The following is a 17,687-nucleotide window of genomic DNA, read 5'->3' on the forward strand; positions in this document are numbered from 1 at the left end:
AGGAGGTAGATTTGAAATATGAAAGACCATGTCATATGAAGACTGAGGGACAGCTTTCAGTGCATACCACATCGAAAACTGTACAGTGGGTTTTATCAAAATCTCATGTAACCCATAAATATACACCTATGTACCCCCCAAAATTAAACATTAAAAACGTTAAAGAAAATAATAAATAAAATTGTACAGCGGGACCATGACTAGTGTGTCTGAAGAACAGAAAGGAGGCAAACATGGAGCACGGATCCCTAACACCACGGACCGTGATCCTTGCAATTCAGTTTTTCTGAATATGAGAGATAATTTGCTTATGCAATGGCTTTTCAGTTTTTTCTGTTACCTACAACCTTATCAAATTCTAACAAATATAACCATGGTTTCAGATGGGAATCTTCTATATTGTAAAAAGAAAATTCTTTAAGCCAATTCTCTGCCCCCACCACCCAAATTAACCTAATCACACAATTCTATACAAACTTCACGGAACTGCCATGCTGATTCTAAAATTCATGCACAAGAGAAAAATAACGAGTAAAATTAAGATACCTTCAATAAAAAGGAATATAGAAAAAGGACTTACTTTAACTATGGGTTAGAAAAATAAATAAAGATGTTATAACAATCAAAAACACCAAAATAGTAATATCAAAATAAAACAAATATTTGGGAGGCCAAGGCAGGTGGATCACCTGAGGTCAGGAGTTTGAGACCGGCCTGGCCAACATGGTGAAACCCCGTCTCCACTAAAAATACAAAAATAAGCCAGGAGTGGTGGCGCGTGCCTGTAGTTCAGCTACTCGGGAGGCTGAGGCACGAGAATCGTTTGAACCCGGCAGGTGGAGGTTGTGGTGAGCCGAGATCGCACCACTGCACTCCAGCCTGGGCAACAGAGTAAAACTGTATCTCAAAAAAATAAATAAATATAACAAAAACATATCACTAAAATGAAATTTGCCCTTTTATAAATGGGAATTTACTATAAGATAAAGATGGCATTGCAAATAAGAAAGGTAAAGATGATGAACTCTTTACTAACTATTGCTGAGACAATTCATTTGAGGAAAATTTAATCTCTGCCTCACACATTTACAAAAATAAAATCAAGAATTATTGAAGATATAAAGGTAAATATCTATATTTGAGGTAAGTGCATACAGGTATCTTAGAAGAAGATACAGAAGCACATCATTCTGGGCTCATAATACGAAAGGATACATTAGAATTCAAAAGCCATAAAGGAAGAGACTGCTAAACTTTATACTGTAATTTAAAATTTCCATATATGAAACACTAAAAACAAATTTCCAAGTTAAACAAAAAACTAGAAGAAAAATACTTAACAATATATACATCAAAGAATGACTACTGTCCAGCATATGTACATAAGTCTGGAAAGCAGTAAGTAGTCAACACATAAATGGGCGAAAGTAGTAAGTCAGAAATTTCCCAAAGAAAATACTTATAGTGACATTTTTCCTTCAGGCAGTAAGTGGACTAGATTTACTGAGGAGCAATTACACAGCATAAGACATTTTTATTCCATTGTTTGGTTCACAGGACCTGTCAAAAAAAAGGTGTCAGTAAAAATAAGCAATAAGCATAGCCTAAAGGAAGAATTGCCTCAAGGGCAAATTACTGTGGCTAGCACTAGTTCTTGATTATAGTGGGAAAACTGTATCTGAGACACCTGGGTAAGTCAAGTTCCCTGGAACAAGACTAAAGTGGTTCCAAGTCAATAGTAATCCCTGGGTCTACTAGAAACAGTCACAAATCCTCTCTGGAAGAAGGCAAACTCAGTTTAGACCCTTGTTTAATCTGATTTATCTGTCCAACAAAGTTTTAGATTTATTGACATTTTTTACTTCTAAAAGTCCTATTTGGTTCTTTTTCAAGTATTTGCAGTCATTTTTAAAAATAAATTGTTTCTTGCTCATTCTTGAGATTCCGTATTTTATTTTTAAATACTTTATACTATTTTTTAACACTTACTATTTGATCATCCTATGTTTGAAGTCACTGGAATTCCAAATGTATTACTATTTCCCTGTAGCTTGACTCAAGGATACTTTCTTGTATGTTTATCTTTAAATATGAACATATATTTTATATGAACACCCAAAAACAATGGAATAGCATCTTCAAAGCAAAAAAAAAACAGTCAACCTATAATTCTAATCTCAATCTTGACATTGTCTATATAAATAATTTTAGATTATTTAGATTCTAGATTATTTTTATCTCTATTTCATTTTATTGGTTAATTTTAAAATTTCCAATAGCATACAGTTTAATTTACTATAATTTCAAAAGAAGTTTTATATTTGGAAATGCATATTTTCTACCTACTTCTCCTTCTTCATAAAATTATACTACTTTATTGAAAGATATTTAAAAAGGTATATATAATGGAGATATAAATCATGTTCATAGAAGGATCCAAATTATAATAAATCAGCTGGAAGACAGTGGGCCTATGGACTCAGGCCATGCCAATTCAAATTCTAACAGATTCTGGTAGAATTTAACAAGTTGATTGTTAAATGTATAGGGAATAATCTAAAATCATCTAGAAATTATTAGAAATAATAACAAGGCTGTTGGTATATGATTTTTTTTAAGTCCTGAATTTCTCTATGCTAGTAAAAGAAAAGGCAATTACCAAAAATATTACTTATAATAACAACAAGAAAGATATCTAGGAATAAATCTAACAGATAAATGCAACAAATCATGCAGAATCTGTATAAATAAAATTATACTTTATTGAAAGATATTTAAAAAGGTATATATAATGGAGATATAAATCATGTTCATAGAAGGATCCAAATTATAATAAATCAGCTGGAAGACAGTGGGCCTATGGACTCAGGCCATGCCAATTCAAATTCTAACAGATTACTGGTAGAATTTAACAAGTTGATTGTTAAATGTATAGGGAACAGCAAAAGCCCAAGTAGAGCCAAGGAGTATGAAAGTGGAGGGAGTATGAAAGTGGAGGAAGAAAAGGAAATGAAGAAGGAGAAGTAGGTAGAAAATATGCATTACCAAATATAAAACTTCTTTTGAAATTATAGTAAATTAAACTGTATGCTATTGGAAATTTTAAAATTAACCAATACAATGAAATAGAGATTAAAACGATTAACTATCGATTAGAGGCACTTAAAAAAAAGATTAAAAAAAGAGAAGACCCATATATATATATGACATTGGAGACATTACAGATCACTGAGGAAGGACAAATTATTCAATGCTGCTGCTAGAACAAGTGGTTTCCTATACTGGGAAAAACGAATTAGGATCTCTAAACCTCCAAACCATAGGAAAAAACAAAAACCAAATTTTAACTCCTGAAGACAAAAAGATATTCAAATAGGCTGGGCATGATGGCTCACACCTGTAATCCCAGCACTTTGGGAGAATGCGGCAGGAGGATCACTTGAGCCCACCAGTTTGAGACCAGCCTGGACAACAAAGCGAGACCCTCATCTCTACAAAAAATTTTAAAACTAGACAATTGTTGTGGCGTGTACCTGTTGTCTTAGCTACTCTGGAGGCTTGTTTGAGTCCAGGAATTTGAGGTTGCAGTGAGGCATGATAGTGCCACTCAATGCACTCCAGCCTAGGTGACAGAGACCATTTCTCAAAAAAAAAAAAAAAAAAAAATTTTAATATGAAACTTCAAAACTTTTAGAAGACAATATAGGAGACTATTTTTGTGATCTCCAGAAGGATCTCTAAAATAAGGCATAAGTATTAATCATAAAAGAAACTGCCAAATTCAACAACTTTAAAATTAAGAATTTCTCTTCATCAAAATATACTGTAAAAGAAAGTAAATTGCAAAACGTTAACTCTAGTAGATATTTGTAACACAAAAGAAGTATAAAGAATTAAAAAGGACTTCTGCTTCTGTTACAGACCATTACTCATATCAGACAATTGTTTTGAGGACAAGAAACTAATAAAGCCAGAACAATTTTAAGTTTATTTGAAGGCATCAGAGAGCTGCCGAGGGAGCCAGGTCTTGAGGGACGACAGCCCTGAGAGAAGAGAACCTCACTGAAGTAACCCCAATTTTCTCCATGTTGTTTTTCCTCTGGGCACATGCTGATTCTTGATGTGGAACAAGACACTAAGAAGCCACAGAGACAGCAGCCGCTAAGAGGCAGAAAAGCCAGCAGAGCATTAGGCAATCTCATGAGGACACAGAGACAAGAAGCTGAAGTCCAAGGCTGCCAGAACTTGAGAGATGAATGGACCATGATCCTATAAATAAGTGAGGCATTTACCAATTTTTTTTTCATACAGATCTGACATTTAATTAAATATTACCAAGTGCAGCAAAGAAACAGGATTAAAAAGCCGGATAATAGAATAGAGTCACAGGCAACCCGGACATTGGAAACATTAAGCATTTGACTTTAACCACAAGTGGCAGGGTGTGGTGGCTCATGTCTATAATCCCAGCGCTTTGGAAGGCTGAGTCAGGAGGATCACTCGAGGCCTGGAGTTCAAGACCAGCCTGGGAGACACAGCAAGACCCCACCTCTACAAAAATAAATTTAAAAAAAAGTTAGCTAGGCATGGTGGCCCATGCCTGTAGTCCCAGCTACTTGGGAGGCTGAGGCAGGAGCATCATTGGAGCCTAGGAGTTCAAGGCTGCAGTGAGCTATGACTGTGCCACTGTACTTCAGCCTGGGCAACAGAGCAAGACTGGCTCAAAAAAAAAAAAAAAAAAAAAAACACAACAACCAAAGAAAACCACACATGCACACAATAAAATAACTACAATTAATTGTTCAAGAACATAGAGGCAAACAATTATACCACAGGACAATAATCCATTAAAAAAGAAATGATGGTCGTGGTTTCTAGTAATGCCACAATAGTTTGATCAATAACAATTACAAAATCTACAAACAGTTTTTAAAAGGCCATCATTTGGAGACTTAATAAAAGCAGGCAGAAAACAGAGGTAAGTCAACCCTTGGATGATGGGAACAGTAATGGGTAAAATTTGTGAGTTTATGTCTTTTGGTCTGAAAGCACTCCCTAGTCTATGCAGCCACATGACTAGTGGCTTGAGATGTCCCAATAACAGACCTTCAAATACATAATATAAAAATTGACAGGACTAAAGGAAAAAACAAGCAAAGGGAAAAAAACAATCAGAGTGCAAGATTTTAATACCCACTCTAAATAAGTGATGGAAACAGTCTGAAAAATAAAACCAAAAAAAAGCCCAGGATATAGAAGATGTGAATACTGCCACCCACCTTCACCAAACTGATGTAGACAACAAAAAACTACTTCCCCAAACTGAATAATACATATTTTCTCCCAAGTGCTCATGAGATACTAATCAAAATTAGCCACACTGAGAAGTCTCAATAAATTTAATAAAATTGAAATTATATGTTCAAGAATATGTTCTCTGATCACAAAACTGTATTAGAAAACAAAATATTCCAGAAAAGCACCAAATATTTGTACCAATAAATTAAAAGAAAGGAAACTATCTTGACATGAATGGAAAGGCAAAAAAACAAAACAAAACAAAAAAAAACACACCCTATAATCAGTTGGGTGCTAAATCAGTATTTAGGGAGAAATTGATAGGATTTTTTGTTTTTTTTTTTTATCTTGTAGCCTCAGCTCAAATGAGGAAATGTATAATTTTAAATGCTTACATTAATAATAATAATAATAATAATAATAATAATAATAATAAATGCCTACATTAGAAAACAAGCCAGGCATGGTGGCTCATGCCTGTAATCCCAGCACTTTGGAAGGCCAAGGCAGGAAGACTGCTTGGGCCCAAGAGTTCAAGACCAGCATGGGCAACATAGTGAAACCTCATTGTTACAAAAAATAAAAAATAAAAAAATTAGCCAGGCATGGTGATGCACACCTGTAGTCCCAGCTGCTCATGAGGCTGAGCTGGGAAGATGGCTTGAGCCCAGGAGTTTGAAGTGGCAGTAGCCATGATTGTGCCACTGCACTCTAATCTGGGCAACAGAGTGAGACTCTATCTTAACAACAAAAAAATTAATAAAACTGATAAAAGCCTACTAATAAAAAGAGGGAGACTACATATTTTATAGACATTAAAAGGATAAAGAAATGAAATTAACTTCATGACTGAAAAAGTCAACTACAAAAATAAAATCCTTGAAAAATGCATATACTATACTACCATTAAAGCATCTATACACATTCAAAAGATATTAGGAACAATTTCTTGCTGATAAATCTGAAAATCAGTATGAAATGTACAAAAACCTTAAAAAAATACAACTTCATGAAATTGGCATTAAAATGAAATAGAAAATCTAAATACCTTTATACCTATCAATGAAATTGACTTTGTCAAAAAACATTCTCCCAAAGAAAACAACAGACCTATCTAGTTTCAATGGTAAATTCATTCACACATTTAAGGAAGAAATCATAACAATTCTACACAAAAGCTTAAAACAAAGGAGGGGGAAAGACTATGACTCATTTTTTTTAAGCCAATATAATCACAGATACCAAATCCTGGCAAACACACTGTAAGAACAAAAAACTATAGACCAAATCCCTCATGAGTATCAACACAAAACTCTTACAAAACATTAATCAATGCAGCAATAAATAAAAAGGCTAATACCCCAGGAATGCAAGAACATTCAGAAATTTAAAAATCAATGTAATTCACTATCCTAGAATAGTAAGAAAAATCAATGACCACCTTAAATAGATGCAGAAAAAGTTCATGACAAAAACACTCAGTTTAAAAACAGGCAATAGGAAGACTATACTTTCAGGGATCATTTCTATAGCTCTTTACTAGAGAAGTTTCTCTGAACATGTAGAGCACTGTGCCTCAAAAAAAAAAAAAAAAGCGGGCCGGGCACGGTGGCTCACACCTGTAATCCCAGCACTTTGGGAGGCCGAGGCAGGCAGATCACCTGAGGTCAGGAGTTTGAGACCAACCTGACTAACATGGAGAAACCCCATCTCTACTAAAAATACAAAATTAGCCATGCATGGTGACACATGCCTGTAATCCCAGCTACTCAGGAGGCTGAGGCAGGAGAATCACTTGAACCCAGGAGGCGGAGGTTGTGGTGAGCTGAGATCGTGCCATTGCACTCTAGCCTGGGCAACAAAAGCAAAACTCCATCTCAAAAAAAAAAAAAAAAAAAAAGGCAATAGGCTGGGCGTGGTGGCTCATGCCTGTAATCCCAGCACTTTGGGAGGCTGAGGTGGGAGGATATCATGAGGCCAGGAGTTCAAGACCAGCCTGGGAAACATAGTGAAATCCCTGTCTCTACAATAAATGGGAAATAAATAAAAAAATTACTTGGGCATGGTAATGTACACCTGTAGTTCTAGCTACTTGAGAGCCTGAGGTAGATGGGTCGCTTAAGCTCAGGAGTCTGAGGCTGCAGTAAGCTAGGACTGCACCTCTGCACCCCAGCCTAGGCAACAGAGCAAGACCTTGTTTCTTAAAATAAAACAAAAACAGGCTGGGAGTGGTGGCTCACGCCTGTAATCCCAGCACTTTGGGAGGCCGAGAAGGGCGGATCACGAGGTCAGGAGATTGAGACCATCCTGGCTAACACGGTGAAAACCCGTCTCTACTACAAATATAAAAACAAAATTAGCAGGGTGTGGTGGTGGGCGCCTATAGTCCCAGCTACCCAGGAGGCTGAGGCAGCAGAATGGCATAAACCCGGGAGGCAGAGCTTGCAGTGAGCCGAGATCGCACCACTGAACTCCAGCCTGGCAGCCTGCGTGACAGAGCGAGACCCTGTCTCAAAATAAATAAATTAATTAATTAAAACAAAAACAGTCAAAATATTTGAACAGATATTTCACAAAAGAAGTTACATAAATGGGGAATAAGGACAAACGCACTCAACATCATTAGTCACTAGGGAAATGCAAATTAAAGTCACAGTGAGCTACAACTACATACCAAACCAGAATGGCTAAAATTGGGGGGGGGGGGGGCAGGAAGAGACAAAGTAAAACTGCAGTATCAATTGTTAGCAAGGATGCGGAGCAACTAGAACAAAATCTTATACTTTGTTGGTGGGAATGGAAAAATGGTATAACCATTTAGGAAACTAGTGTGGTGGCTTCCCATAGAGTTAAACATATGCTTATATACCTACCATATGACTCAGCAATTCTGTTCTATGTATTTATAGAAAAGAAAATCTATGTCCATACAAAGATACAGACACAAGTGTTCCCAGCAAGCTTTATCATTGCCAAAAACCGTAAACAACCCAAATATCCATCAACAGATAAAGTGATAATTCAGTGCAAACAAAAGCAATATACCTGTATAATAAAATATTACTCAGCAATAAAAAATGCAACTACTGATACATACAACAACATGGTGTATATAAAACACATTATGCTACCAAAAGAAGCCAGACACAACATGAACTGTATGATGTGTGAATATTGATGATATGAATTGGGTCACTCATATCATACCCAACTAAAACAGAATAGAGAAGCCAGGGGAAAAGCATGCAGGGCACAAAACATTGCTCTAGAAATGTAATTCTCTGCGAGTCCAGCTGCTGAAACTGCCTGTTGTAACCTGAGACCAGTTTAATCTATAACTGCTGAGACAACTTGCTGCAACTCTAGAACTATTTTGCCTACCATCTTCACATGTCAATCAGAGCCGACCAGCTTCCCAGAACCTTAACAGTGCCAATGAATTTTCTTGAAGAGCATTTCATATCATGTCTCTTTTTTAACCTCCAGCCTTCTCTTTGTTCTTCGGACATACCAGAGATGATCTGGTCTGTGTGCATGCTTTGAACTGCAATTCTTTCTTCCCAAATAAAATGTTAAATTTAGAGATTCACTTCTACATTTTTTTTTTTAATGAGACAGAGTCTCGCTCTGTCTCCCAGGCTGGAGTGCAGTGGCGCAATCTCAGCTCACTGCAACTTCCCAGGGTTCAACTGATTCTCCTGCCTCAGCATCCCAAGTAGCTGAGACTACAGACACGCACCACCATGCCCTGCTAATTTTTATATTTTCAGTAGAGACAGGGTTTCACTATGTTAGCCAGGCTGGTCTCGAACTCCTGACATCAAGTGATCCACCTGCCTCAGCCTCCCAAAGTGCTGGGATTACAGGCATAAGCCACTGTGTCCGGCCTACCTCTACATTTTTAATTTGATTTTGACAGATGCCACTCATGCAAAACTCTAGAAAGGACAAATCCAAATCCAATCTACAATGATAGAAAGCAGATCAATGGTTGTGCAGAACCTGAGGTGTAATGTTGGGACTGGCTGGTAAGGAGTGCAAAGGACTCTTTTTGGGGTATTGAAAATATTCCATGTATCCTGACAGTGATACTTGGTACATGGGTTTAGCTTTTTGTCAAGAGTCATTAAACTGAAAGATGATGATGACTGCCTGGATTACTGTCTTCCAGAATACCCAAACTCCAAACTACAAAGGAAAAAAAAACAAATCCCATGCAAACTTTTTCATCTTCTCAATCTCATCTACCCCTCCCCACCCAACCCCATGCCTCAAGGCTTGCTATAGGCAAAAAGAGATGGAAAAAAAACTGCAGAAAAGAGAGATAGGGCAGAGCCAGTGGTGGGCATAAGACTAAATACATCCCAAGTCAGAAAATGCTAAAAAGGTGTTCCCATAAATCAAAGCATGACTACATGCAATTTAAATTGGCAGACTGAAACGTGTAGATTCTTGGAAGGAATAAAAGGCAAAAAAGAGAGGGAGAAGCACCATTTGGAAGCGGAGAAAATGCAAAAGGGGAAAATTTAGAGCTTTGCAAGACAAAAAAGGACCAAACAGGTTTCCCAGGGCAAATAGATACAAACAAAACTCTAATAAAAGAGGCATTGAAGAAAGGTGGAAAAACAAGGGAAAAATTGACACAAATAAAAGGGTAAAAAAAGGGTCAAAGTAATGGGAATGAAAGAGAGGCAAAAGGACTAAAATCCACACTATTATAGTCCCTGAAACACACACACACATACACACACACACATAAAATCGTGAACAAGAACTAATATTTAAAACTATAATCCAAGAACGCTTTCCAAAAATTACAAAAGACCAGAATCTACATACTGAAAGGGCCAAATAGGAATTGAGGAACCACCACCTTCACAACATATCCTAGGGCAAAACTATGAGATTTCAAAAATAAAAAATCCTGAAGTTCTTCAGACAAAAAGATCAAATAAGAATAAGACAATGATGGGGCAACATTTAAAAATAAGGTAATACAAAAAGTGTTGATTTCACAGCCAGCCAAGCTGTCCTTCAAGTATCAAAAGACACTGAAAAATAGTTTTAACATACAACAACTTAGGACGGGGGTCCCCAGCCCCCAGGCCATGGACTGGTAGCGGTCCGTGGCCTGTTAGAACCTGGACTGCACAGGAAGAGGTGAGAGGTGGGCAAGCGAGCATTACTGCCTGAGATCCACCTCCTGTCAGATCAGTGGTAGCATTAGAGTCTCATAGGAGCACAAACCCTACTGTGAACTGCACATACGAGAGATCTAGGTTGTGTGCTCCTTATGAGAATCTAATGCCTAATTATCTGAAGTGGAAACTATCCCCTCCCCCTCAATCCTGGTCTGTGGAAAAATTGTCTTCCATGAAATCAGTCCCTGGTGCCAAAAACGTTAGGGAACAATGACTTAGAGCATTCTACACCTATGAGCCTTTCCTGAGGAATTTACCAGCAGATGAACTTCATCCAACAAGAGATGACAGAACACGACAGAAAAAAAGACCGACAGTGAACATTTTAACATATGCATATAAAAGTAGACCTACAAATAAAATGTACATGGGGGGATGAGGAAAGAAAACTAAGGTACAAATTTTATACAAATGTTATATTGAAATATATATAAATTATGCAATTAAAATATATATTTAATATATGCATATATATAATATATATTATGTATATTTAAGATCCAAATGTTTGCCAGATAAACAATTTGGAAACATTTTCCTTGTGGTATGTTTATTCATTTCCTGGACAGTGTCTTTCACACAGCAAAAGTTTTTTAATTTTCTGAATTCCAGTTCATTAATTTTTCCTCTTGTAGATCGCTCTTTTCATGTGTTATCTAAGAAATGTGTGTAACCCAAGATTACAAAGATTTTCTCCTATGCTTTGTTCCAGAAGATCTCCAGTTTCAGGCTTGCCCTTTTTCTTAATCGTCATCCTTTAATTCCCATCTATTACCTATGTAAAAACTATTGTGTACATGTTCTATTTTCTCTGCTTCCCCCACTTTAACTGCATAATTTCTATATATACAGATGTTATATTTCTGTATATATACAAACAATTTTAATATAAATATTTATAAATAAATATGTGATACAAATATATATACAAATGTTATATGTTTGTTTATATATTTGTATATATAAAAATGCAAAAGGGAGAAATTATATAAAAATTTATATATTTGTATATATAAGAAATATATACAAATATAACATTTGTTTATACATATATAAACTCTTAAAAATCCTTGATTGTAAGAAACCAATGCAAGAAACAAAAATGGGCCAAAAATTTGAACACACACTTCAACAAAGATATATAAATAACAAATAAGCACAAAAATAGATGATCAACATCTTTAGCCATTAGAAAAATGCAAACTAAAACCACAGTAATAAACACACACCTATTAAAACGGATTTTAAAAAATCAAAAGAACTGAGAATTACCAATTGCTCACAAAGTTGGACAGGAACTGGAACTCTCATCATCAATAACAGAAATGCAAAATGATACAGTCATTTTGATAAACAGTTTGGTAGTTTCCTTCCCAAAATTCACACTTACCTAATGATTCATCAATCATATTTCTAGATAGCAAAAGCATATGTTCACACAAAATTCTGTACATGAAGCTTTATTATATAATCATCAGAAAAACTGGAAACCACCCAAATGTCCATCAATAGCAAAAAAGATCAACAAATTTAATTTCATAAAATAAAATGCTTCTCAGCAATGCAAAAGAACCATCGTCTAATATTCCAAATGACACAGATGATCTAAAAAACATGCTGAGTAAAAAAGTCTGATGCAAAAGGGTACATAATAATGTAAAACTCCATTTATGTGAAGTTCAAGAATAGACAAAAATGATCTATCGTGATGGACGTAAGAACAGTAGCTGCCAGAGGCAGGGGATAAGGGTAATTGATTTCAAAGGTGCATAAAGGTGATGAATATGTTCAGTATCTTGATCGGCATGATGATTACACAGGTATATATATTTGACAAAATTCACTGAGCTATACATTTAATAGTTGTGTACTTTATTGTTTATAAATTATACTCAATAAAGTACTGTTAGCTTTGTAAAAAGGCATCAGTATATCTATTTTATTAAGGTATTATTCTGTCATCTCTCCTTTTTTAAAAAAAATTACTTCCTTAAACCAAATTTAACTATTTATTCTCTTACCGGAAGCATGATGTTCCATTCTCTTTTATTTTATTTTTCTGAGTAGGAGATGCTTGAAGCGACAGAATTTTATTTCCAGGCAGAGTAATTTGCTTTAGAATGGAAGCTATAAAAACAAAACAAGAAAAAATAGAATACAAAAAAAGCAATCATGCCACATTAGGAAAAATCCAGGACAACAGTTTTTTATATATATAGAATAATCAAAGAAAATTCCAAGCTGCCCTAGAACTATGCTTAAATTCAAACATGACAATGAATTTATTCCCTGAATAAGAAATAATCTTATAAAATAAGAATCTTTCCATTTCTGTTTAGATAGTCTTTTTAGATAGTCTATGTTAGCAGTATTATAAAAATATCATGAGTAAAAGGCACCTGAAACATGTTAATAATACATTGCTTATATTGGTGTTTTTTAAAAATACATAAAGCTCTACCTGACATTGGTAAGACTGATTTCCCAGTCTACCTGACTTGGGTAAGACTGATTTCCATACATATGCATGCATGTACATGCATACAAGTGTGTACATAGAGAAAGAACTACATTTTAAGAAGAAATAATCTATAGCAAATTTTATAAGTTAAATAAGTCCTTATTTACTAGTAGGTTGTTTTTATCAAATTACAGAATACCATGATAGTTGCTTTTTTTATTCCAAAACAACATATAACCCTAAAAAATTTCTATGTATGTAAAAAGAAATGTAATCATAGCTGGGTGCAGTGGCTCACACCTGTAATCCCAGCACTTTGGGAAGCCAAGGTGAGTGGATCGACCACTTGAGGTCAGGAGTTTGAGACCAGCCTGGCCAACATGGTAAAACCTAGTCTCTACTAAAAACAAAAAATTAGCCAGCTGTGGTGGTGCATGCCTGTAATCCCAGCTACTCGGGAGGCTGATAACATGAGAAATGCTTAAACCTGGGAGGTGGAGGTTGCAGTGAGCTGAGATCGTGCCACTGTACTCCAGCCTGGGCAACAGAGCAAGACTCCGTCTGGGGAGAGAAATCTCATCATTATCTTTCTGTTTTCTCTCAATGAGGGCCAACTTTAAAGACCAAACCTCTCTTAACACAGCAACATAAAAGTTACACAAAACCCCTTCATGTTCTAACCCAGTGTGATGGGACTGAGATGGATCAGCATCTACCTGGAGGAAACTGACTAGTAGGTATTACGGTGTTCACTGACATCGTCTTCTGTCCACATTTCTGAATGGTCAATGCTGAGGAATGTGAAATTGTGGTCACTTGTTTTTCATTGCCTCCTGAAGGCTGCTGAACTACCTGAAACAATGAGAACTATCAATATAGTTGTTCAACTTAAGGCTTTAGAAAAGGATAAGATTTCAGTTTTAAACAACAGATTGTGTTCACCCAGCCATAAATATACCTTTATCTTAACATAACAAGAATGCCTACTTTAAATTTGTACGAAGCAAAATTATCTTGTTCAAAAGTGAAAAACATTACTATCTCACATACATTATTTTTAGAGTGGAATTTAAATTTTATTTCACCATACTCAATTTAAATCTCCCTATAAATCTGATTTCCAATTGTTAACTTATAGTGAAAAATTTAAAGCATGTATAAAAACAGACAAGATAAAACAAAACCATCTATACCATTACCCAGCTTCAACAATGATTAATTCTTGATCAATCTTGTTTCCATCTACACCCCTACCCACTTCCCTGCCACCCTCAATTATTTTAAGGCAAATCTCAGATATATCGTTGTATCCATAAATATTTCAAAATATATCTTTAAAAGATAAGGACTTTTTACGTGCCATTTTAACAAAGTATTTTCTTTTTTTTTTTTTTTTTTTTTTTTGAGATAGAGTCTTGCTCTGTCACCCAGGCTGGAGTGCAATGGTGCCATCTCAGCTCACTGCAACCTCTGCCTCCCAGGTTCAAGCGATTCTCGTGCCTCAGCCTCCTGAGTAGCTGGGATTTCAGACATGGACCAACACGCCTGGCTAATTTTTGTATTTTTAGTAGAGACTAGGTTTCACTATGTTGGCCAGGCTGGTCTCAAACTCCTGACCTCAAGCAATCCGCCCACCTCAGCCTCCCAAAGTGCTGGGATCACAGGCGTAATCCCAGCGGGGATCACACAGGGCATGAGCCACCATGCCCGGTCTAAAGTATTTTCTTAGACCATCGCTTGAAAGCAGGAGGCGGAGGCTGCAGTGAGCCGAAATCGCACCACTGCACTCCAGCCTGGGTGACAGAGTGAGACCCTGTCTCAAACAAACAAGACAAAACAAAACAAAACAGGTAGAAAAACAGTCATCATGTATTTGAGCCAGCTATTGATAGTGAACTTAAACTCATAAATGGCAAATATAAATGTGCCATGGTCTTGCCAAAAGACAGACTTCTAAACAGAATTTTTGGAGTTCAATTTATTCAACTTATGTGTATTACTTTAAAAAAGTAACAAGAAACACAACATGTCCTGGTAAGTAATCCTATAGCAACTAATGCCCCTAGAGAAGAAATGTTAGTTAGAATAATTCAATTGCCCTTATTCTTTGAGAATAGACAAGAACTCCTTTAAAAATGATAGATTTCAATGAAGCTGAGATCATATTCATGTACTGTAGTTCTAGGGATCAGGCTTAAATTATACAAAGTAATATACAGGTCTCATTTTATGCATTCAGACTGAAACTCAAGAGAAACACTCCCAGCTTATTTCCTTATTATCTGCACTGTCCTCCTTGATGCTCCTTATTAGGTATTCCTGTATTTTAATTATGAAAGCCAATAATATTCAAAAATTGTTTACCAGTGTGAAAGTTGTCAGAATCAAAATGAAGTCACTTGTGTTTGAAAGAAAACAAAAAACAAAGCTCTAACAAATAGACCTAGAGAGGGTTCTCATGCTTGTATGCCTAATCACAAAAACTATCCCAATAGACTGCCAAAACCACAACCTCGCACAAAGGCCATAGCAACAGTACACAAAAAATACTTCTGCAAAGACATCATCTGCTCAGCAACTGCCTATTTAAACTCGGACTGGTGTCGCCCTTGTTACTGAGCTTTGTAGTCAAGGATAATCATTTCAAAACAACTATGTAATTCTCATTTTTCCTTTTAAAACCCGTCCTCCTTTACTCAGGAAGACTGCTTGAGGCCAGGATTTTGAGACCTGACTGGGCAATATAGCAAGACCCTGTCTCTAACCAAAATAAAAAGTTTTCTAATTAGCCAGGCATGATGGCATGCACCTGTAGTCCTAGCTACTCAGGAGGCTGAGGCAGGAGGATTGCTTGAGCCCAGGAGATCGAGGCCGCAGTGAGCCATGATGGCACCACTGCACTCCAGGCTAGGCAACAAAACGAAACCCTGAGTCTTTAAAAATTAAAAATAAAAAAACTTTTGTCTTCCTTTACCTCCCTGAACACACATAGTTTACTATGGCACCTGTATTCCCACTGCAATGCTCCATTACCAATTGAATGTCTTATTCTTTTAAAAAGTCTTTCTGTTATTTAGGCTGACACCAGTTAGTCTTCATACCATTTTTGATGGGTACACAAAAATATAACACAAAGTTTTGAGTCGGGACTTAACAACCTTCAATCCCCATCACTTCTCATCTTAATGACTCTAGCACCTGGAACAATATATGTGTCTAGTCTAACAAAAATACGGGAGGCATACTCCTGAACATCTGCTGAGAAAAACAAAATGAGTGATAATGTAAGAGAATTCATTAACGTTCTTTCAAAGAAAGCACCACATAAAATCATAGTACTAAGCGGATCACTTGAGCTCAGGCTTTCAAGACTAGCCTGGGCAACACAGCGAAACCCCGTCTCTACTAAAAACACAAAAAATTAGTCGGGTGTGAAGGCCTGCACCTGCAGTCACAGCTAGTCAGGAGGCAGAGGTGGGAGGATCATCTGAGCCTGGAAAGTCAAGACTGCAGTGAGCCATGATCATGCCACTGCACTCTAACCTGGGTGACAGAAGTAAGACATTGTCTTAAAAAAAAAAAAAAATGCAAATGAGAAATAAACATTAAAAAGGAATTTTTAAACCCATGATTATTAAAGGAAATAAGCGTGTATTCTTCAGACCATATGGAGTTAGATGAACCCAGATTTGATACAGTGTAGTAATTCTTATATTTTAAATGATTATTTGCCATACTTCTTATAAGCTGCATGGAATACGTTATTTTATAGCAACTTGAGTGTTTTCCTCCTCACTTAGAACTAGGATTAAATTGCACTATGGTTTATAATGGATTCACTGATAGTGTTCTTTAATTACTTTCAAACTTGAATAATATTAATTTTCTAACTTAGTTTATTTGAAAGAATGCCCTAGTTCAATCTTCTCTATGGCATTACCACATAGAATGGTTTATGTTGTTTTGCTCTAGGTAAATCTGTTGTGAAATAAATTACAATCTATCTTCAGGGTCTGGCCACTCTGGCTCTTGCCATTTTAAATAGGTAGGTGTAAATACTAATATCAAATTTACTGGCTAAACTTGAAACAAAGGACAAACAAGAAAGCAGAATTCACAGGGAAAATGAAATTATTAAAAATGAAGGTAGGAAGTAAAAAAACCCTAAAATTTACCATCAGATTTTGTTGCATTATTTCTTTATTGAAATGATTTATAATGTATAACAAGTCAAACCTACAAAACAAAAATGCTGTCAAGATATTATCATGAGACAGCTTCCTGCTTCAGGACATTCCAGAAACCTAGATGTTCTTTCTAAGAGCACCATACCCCTAATGCAAAAGTCATCTGGGTTCTAGTCTGAGATCCATTACTTGACTGTTTTTTGTTTTGTTTTTGTTTTTTTGAGATGGTGTTTTGCTCATCGCCCGGGCTGTAGTGCTGTGGTGCGATCTTGGCTCACTGCAACCTCTGCCTCCCAGGTTCAAGCCATTCTCCTGCCTCAGCCTCCCAAGTAGCTGGGATTACAGGTGACCAGCACCACACCTGGCTAATTTTTGTATTTTTAGTAGAGACGGGGCTTTGCCATGTTGGGCAGGCTGGTCTCAAACTCCTGACCTCACGTGATCCGCCTGCCTCGGCCTCCCAAAGTGCTGGGATTACAGGCATGAGCCGCCGCGTGTGGCCACTTGACTGTTACTGAATGAGTCAGCTCAGAATTTCTG

The 17,687-nt window shown here is 36.4% G+C and overlaps 1 protein-coding gene and 1 pseudogene across 6 annotated transcripts in view; one reads left to right on the forward strand and one right to left on the reverse strand.

Annotated features, from left to right (window-relative positions):
- TAF4B (TATA-box binding protein associated factor 4b) overlaps nucleotides 1–17,687 on the reverse strand; it is a 215,396-nt gene that overhangs the window by 129,592 nt on the left and 68,117 nt on the right. For 5 of the 6 annotated variants that reach the window (XM_063613543.1, XM_055235569.2, XM_055235551.2 and 2 more), the window contains exons 8-9: nucleotides 13,677–13,812; nucleotides 12,521–12,626 (exon numbers count right to left, since the gene is read on the reverse strand). In XM_063613543.1, coding sequence (XP_063469613.1) covers nucleotides 12,521–12,626; nucleotides 13,677–13,812 — 242 coding nt within the window. Of the gene's footprint in view, nucleotides 1–12,520; nucleotides 12,627–13,676; nucleotides 13,828–17,687 lie in introns of all 6 variants that reach the window. The other variant, XM_055235561.2, reaches the window with a different exon arrangement.
- Nucleotides 6,800–6,942, forward strand: LOC129461863 (uncharacterized; annotated as a pseudogene).

Source organism: Symphalangus syndactylus, chromosome 1, assembly GCF_028878055.3.
Source record: "Symphalangus syndactylus isolate Jambi chromosome 1, NHGRI_mSymSyn1-v2.1_pri, whole genome shotgun sequence".
Lineage (NCBI taxonomy): Eukaryota > Metazoa > Chordata > Mammalia > Primates > Hylobatidae > Symphalangus > Symphalangus syndactylus.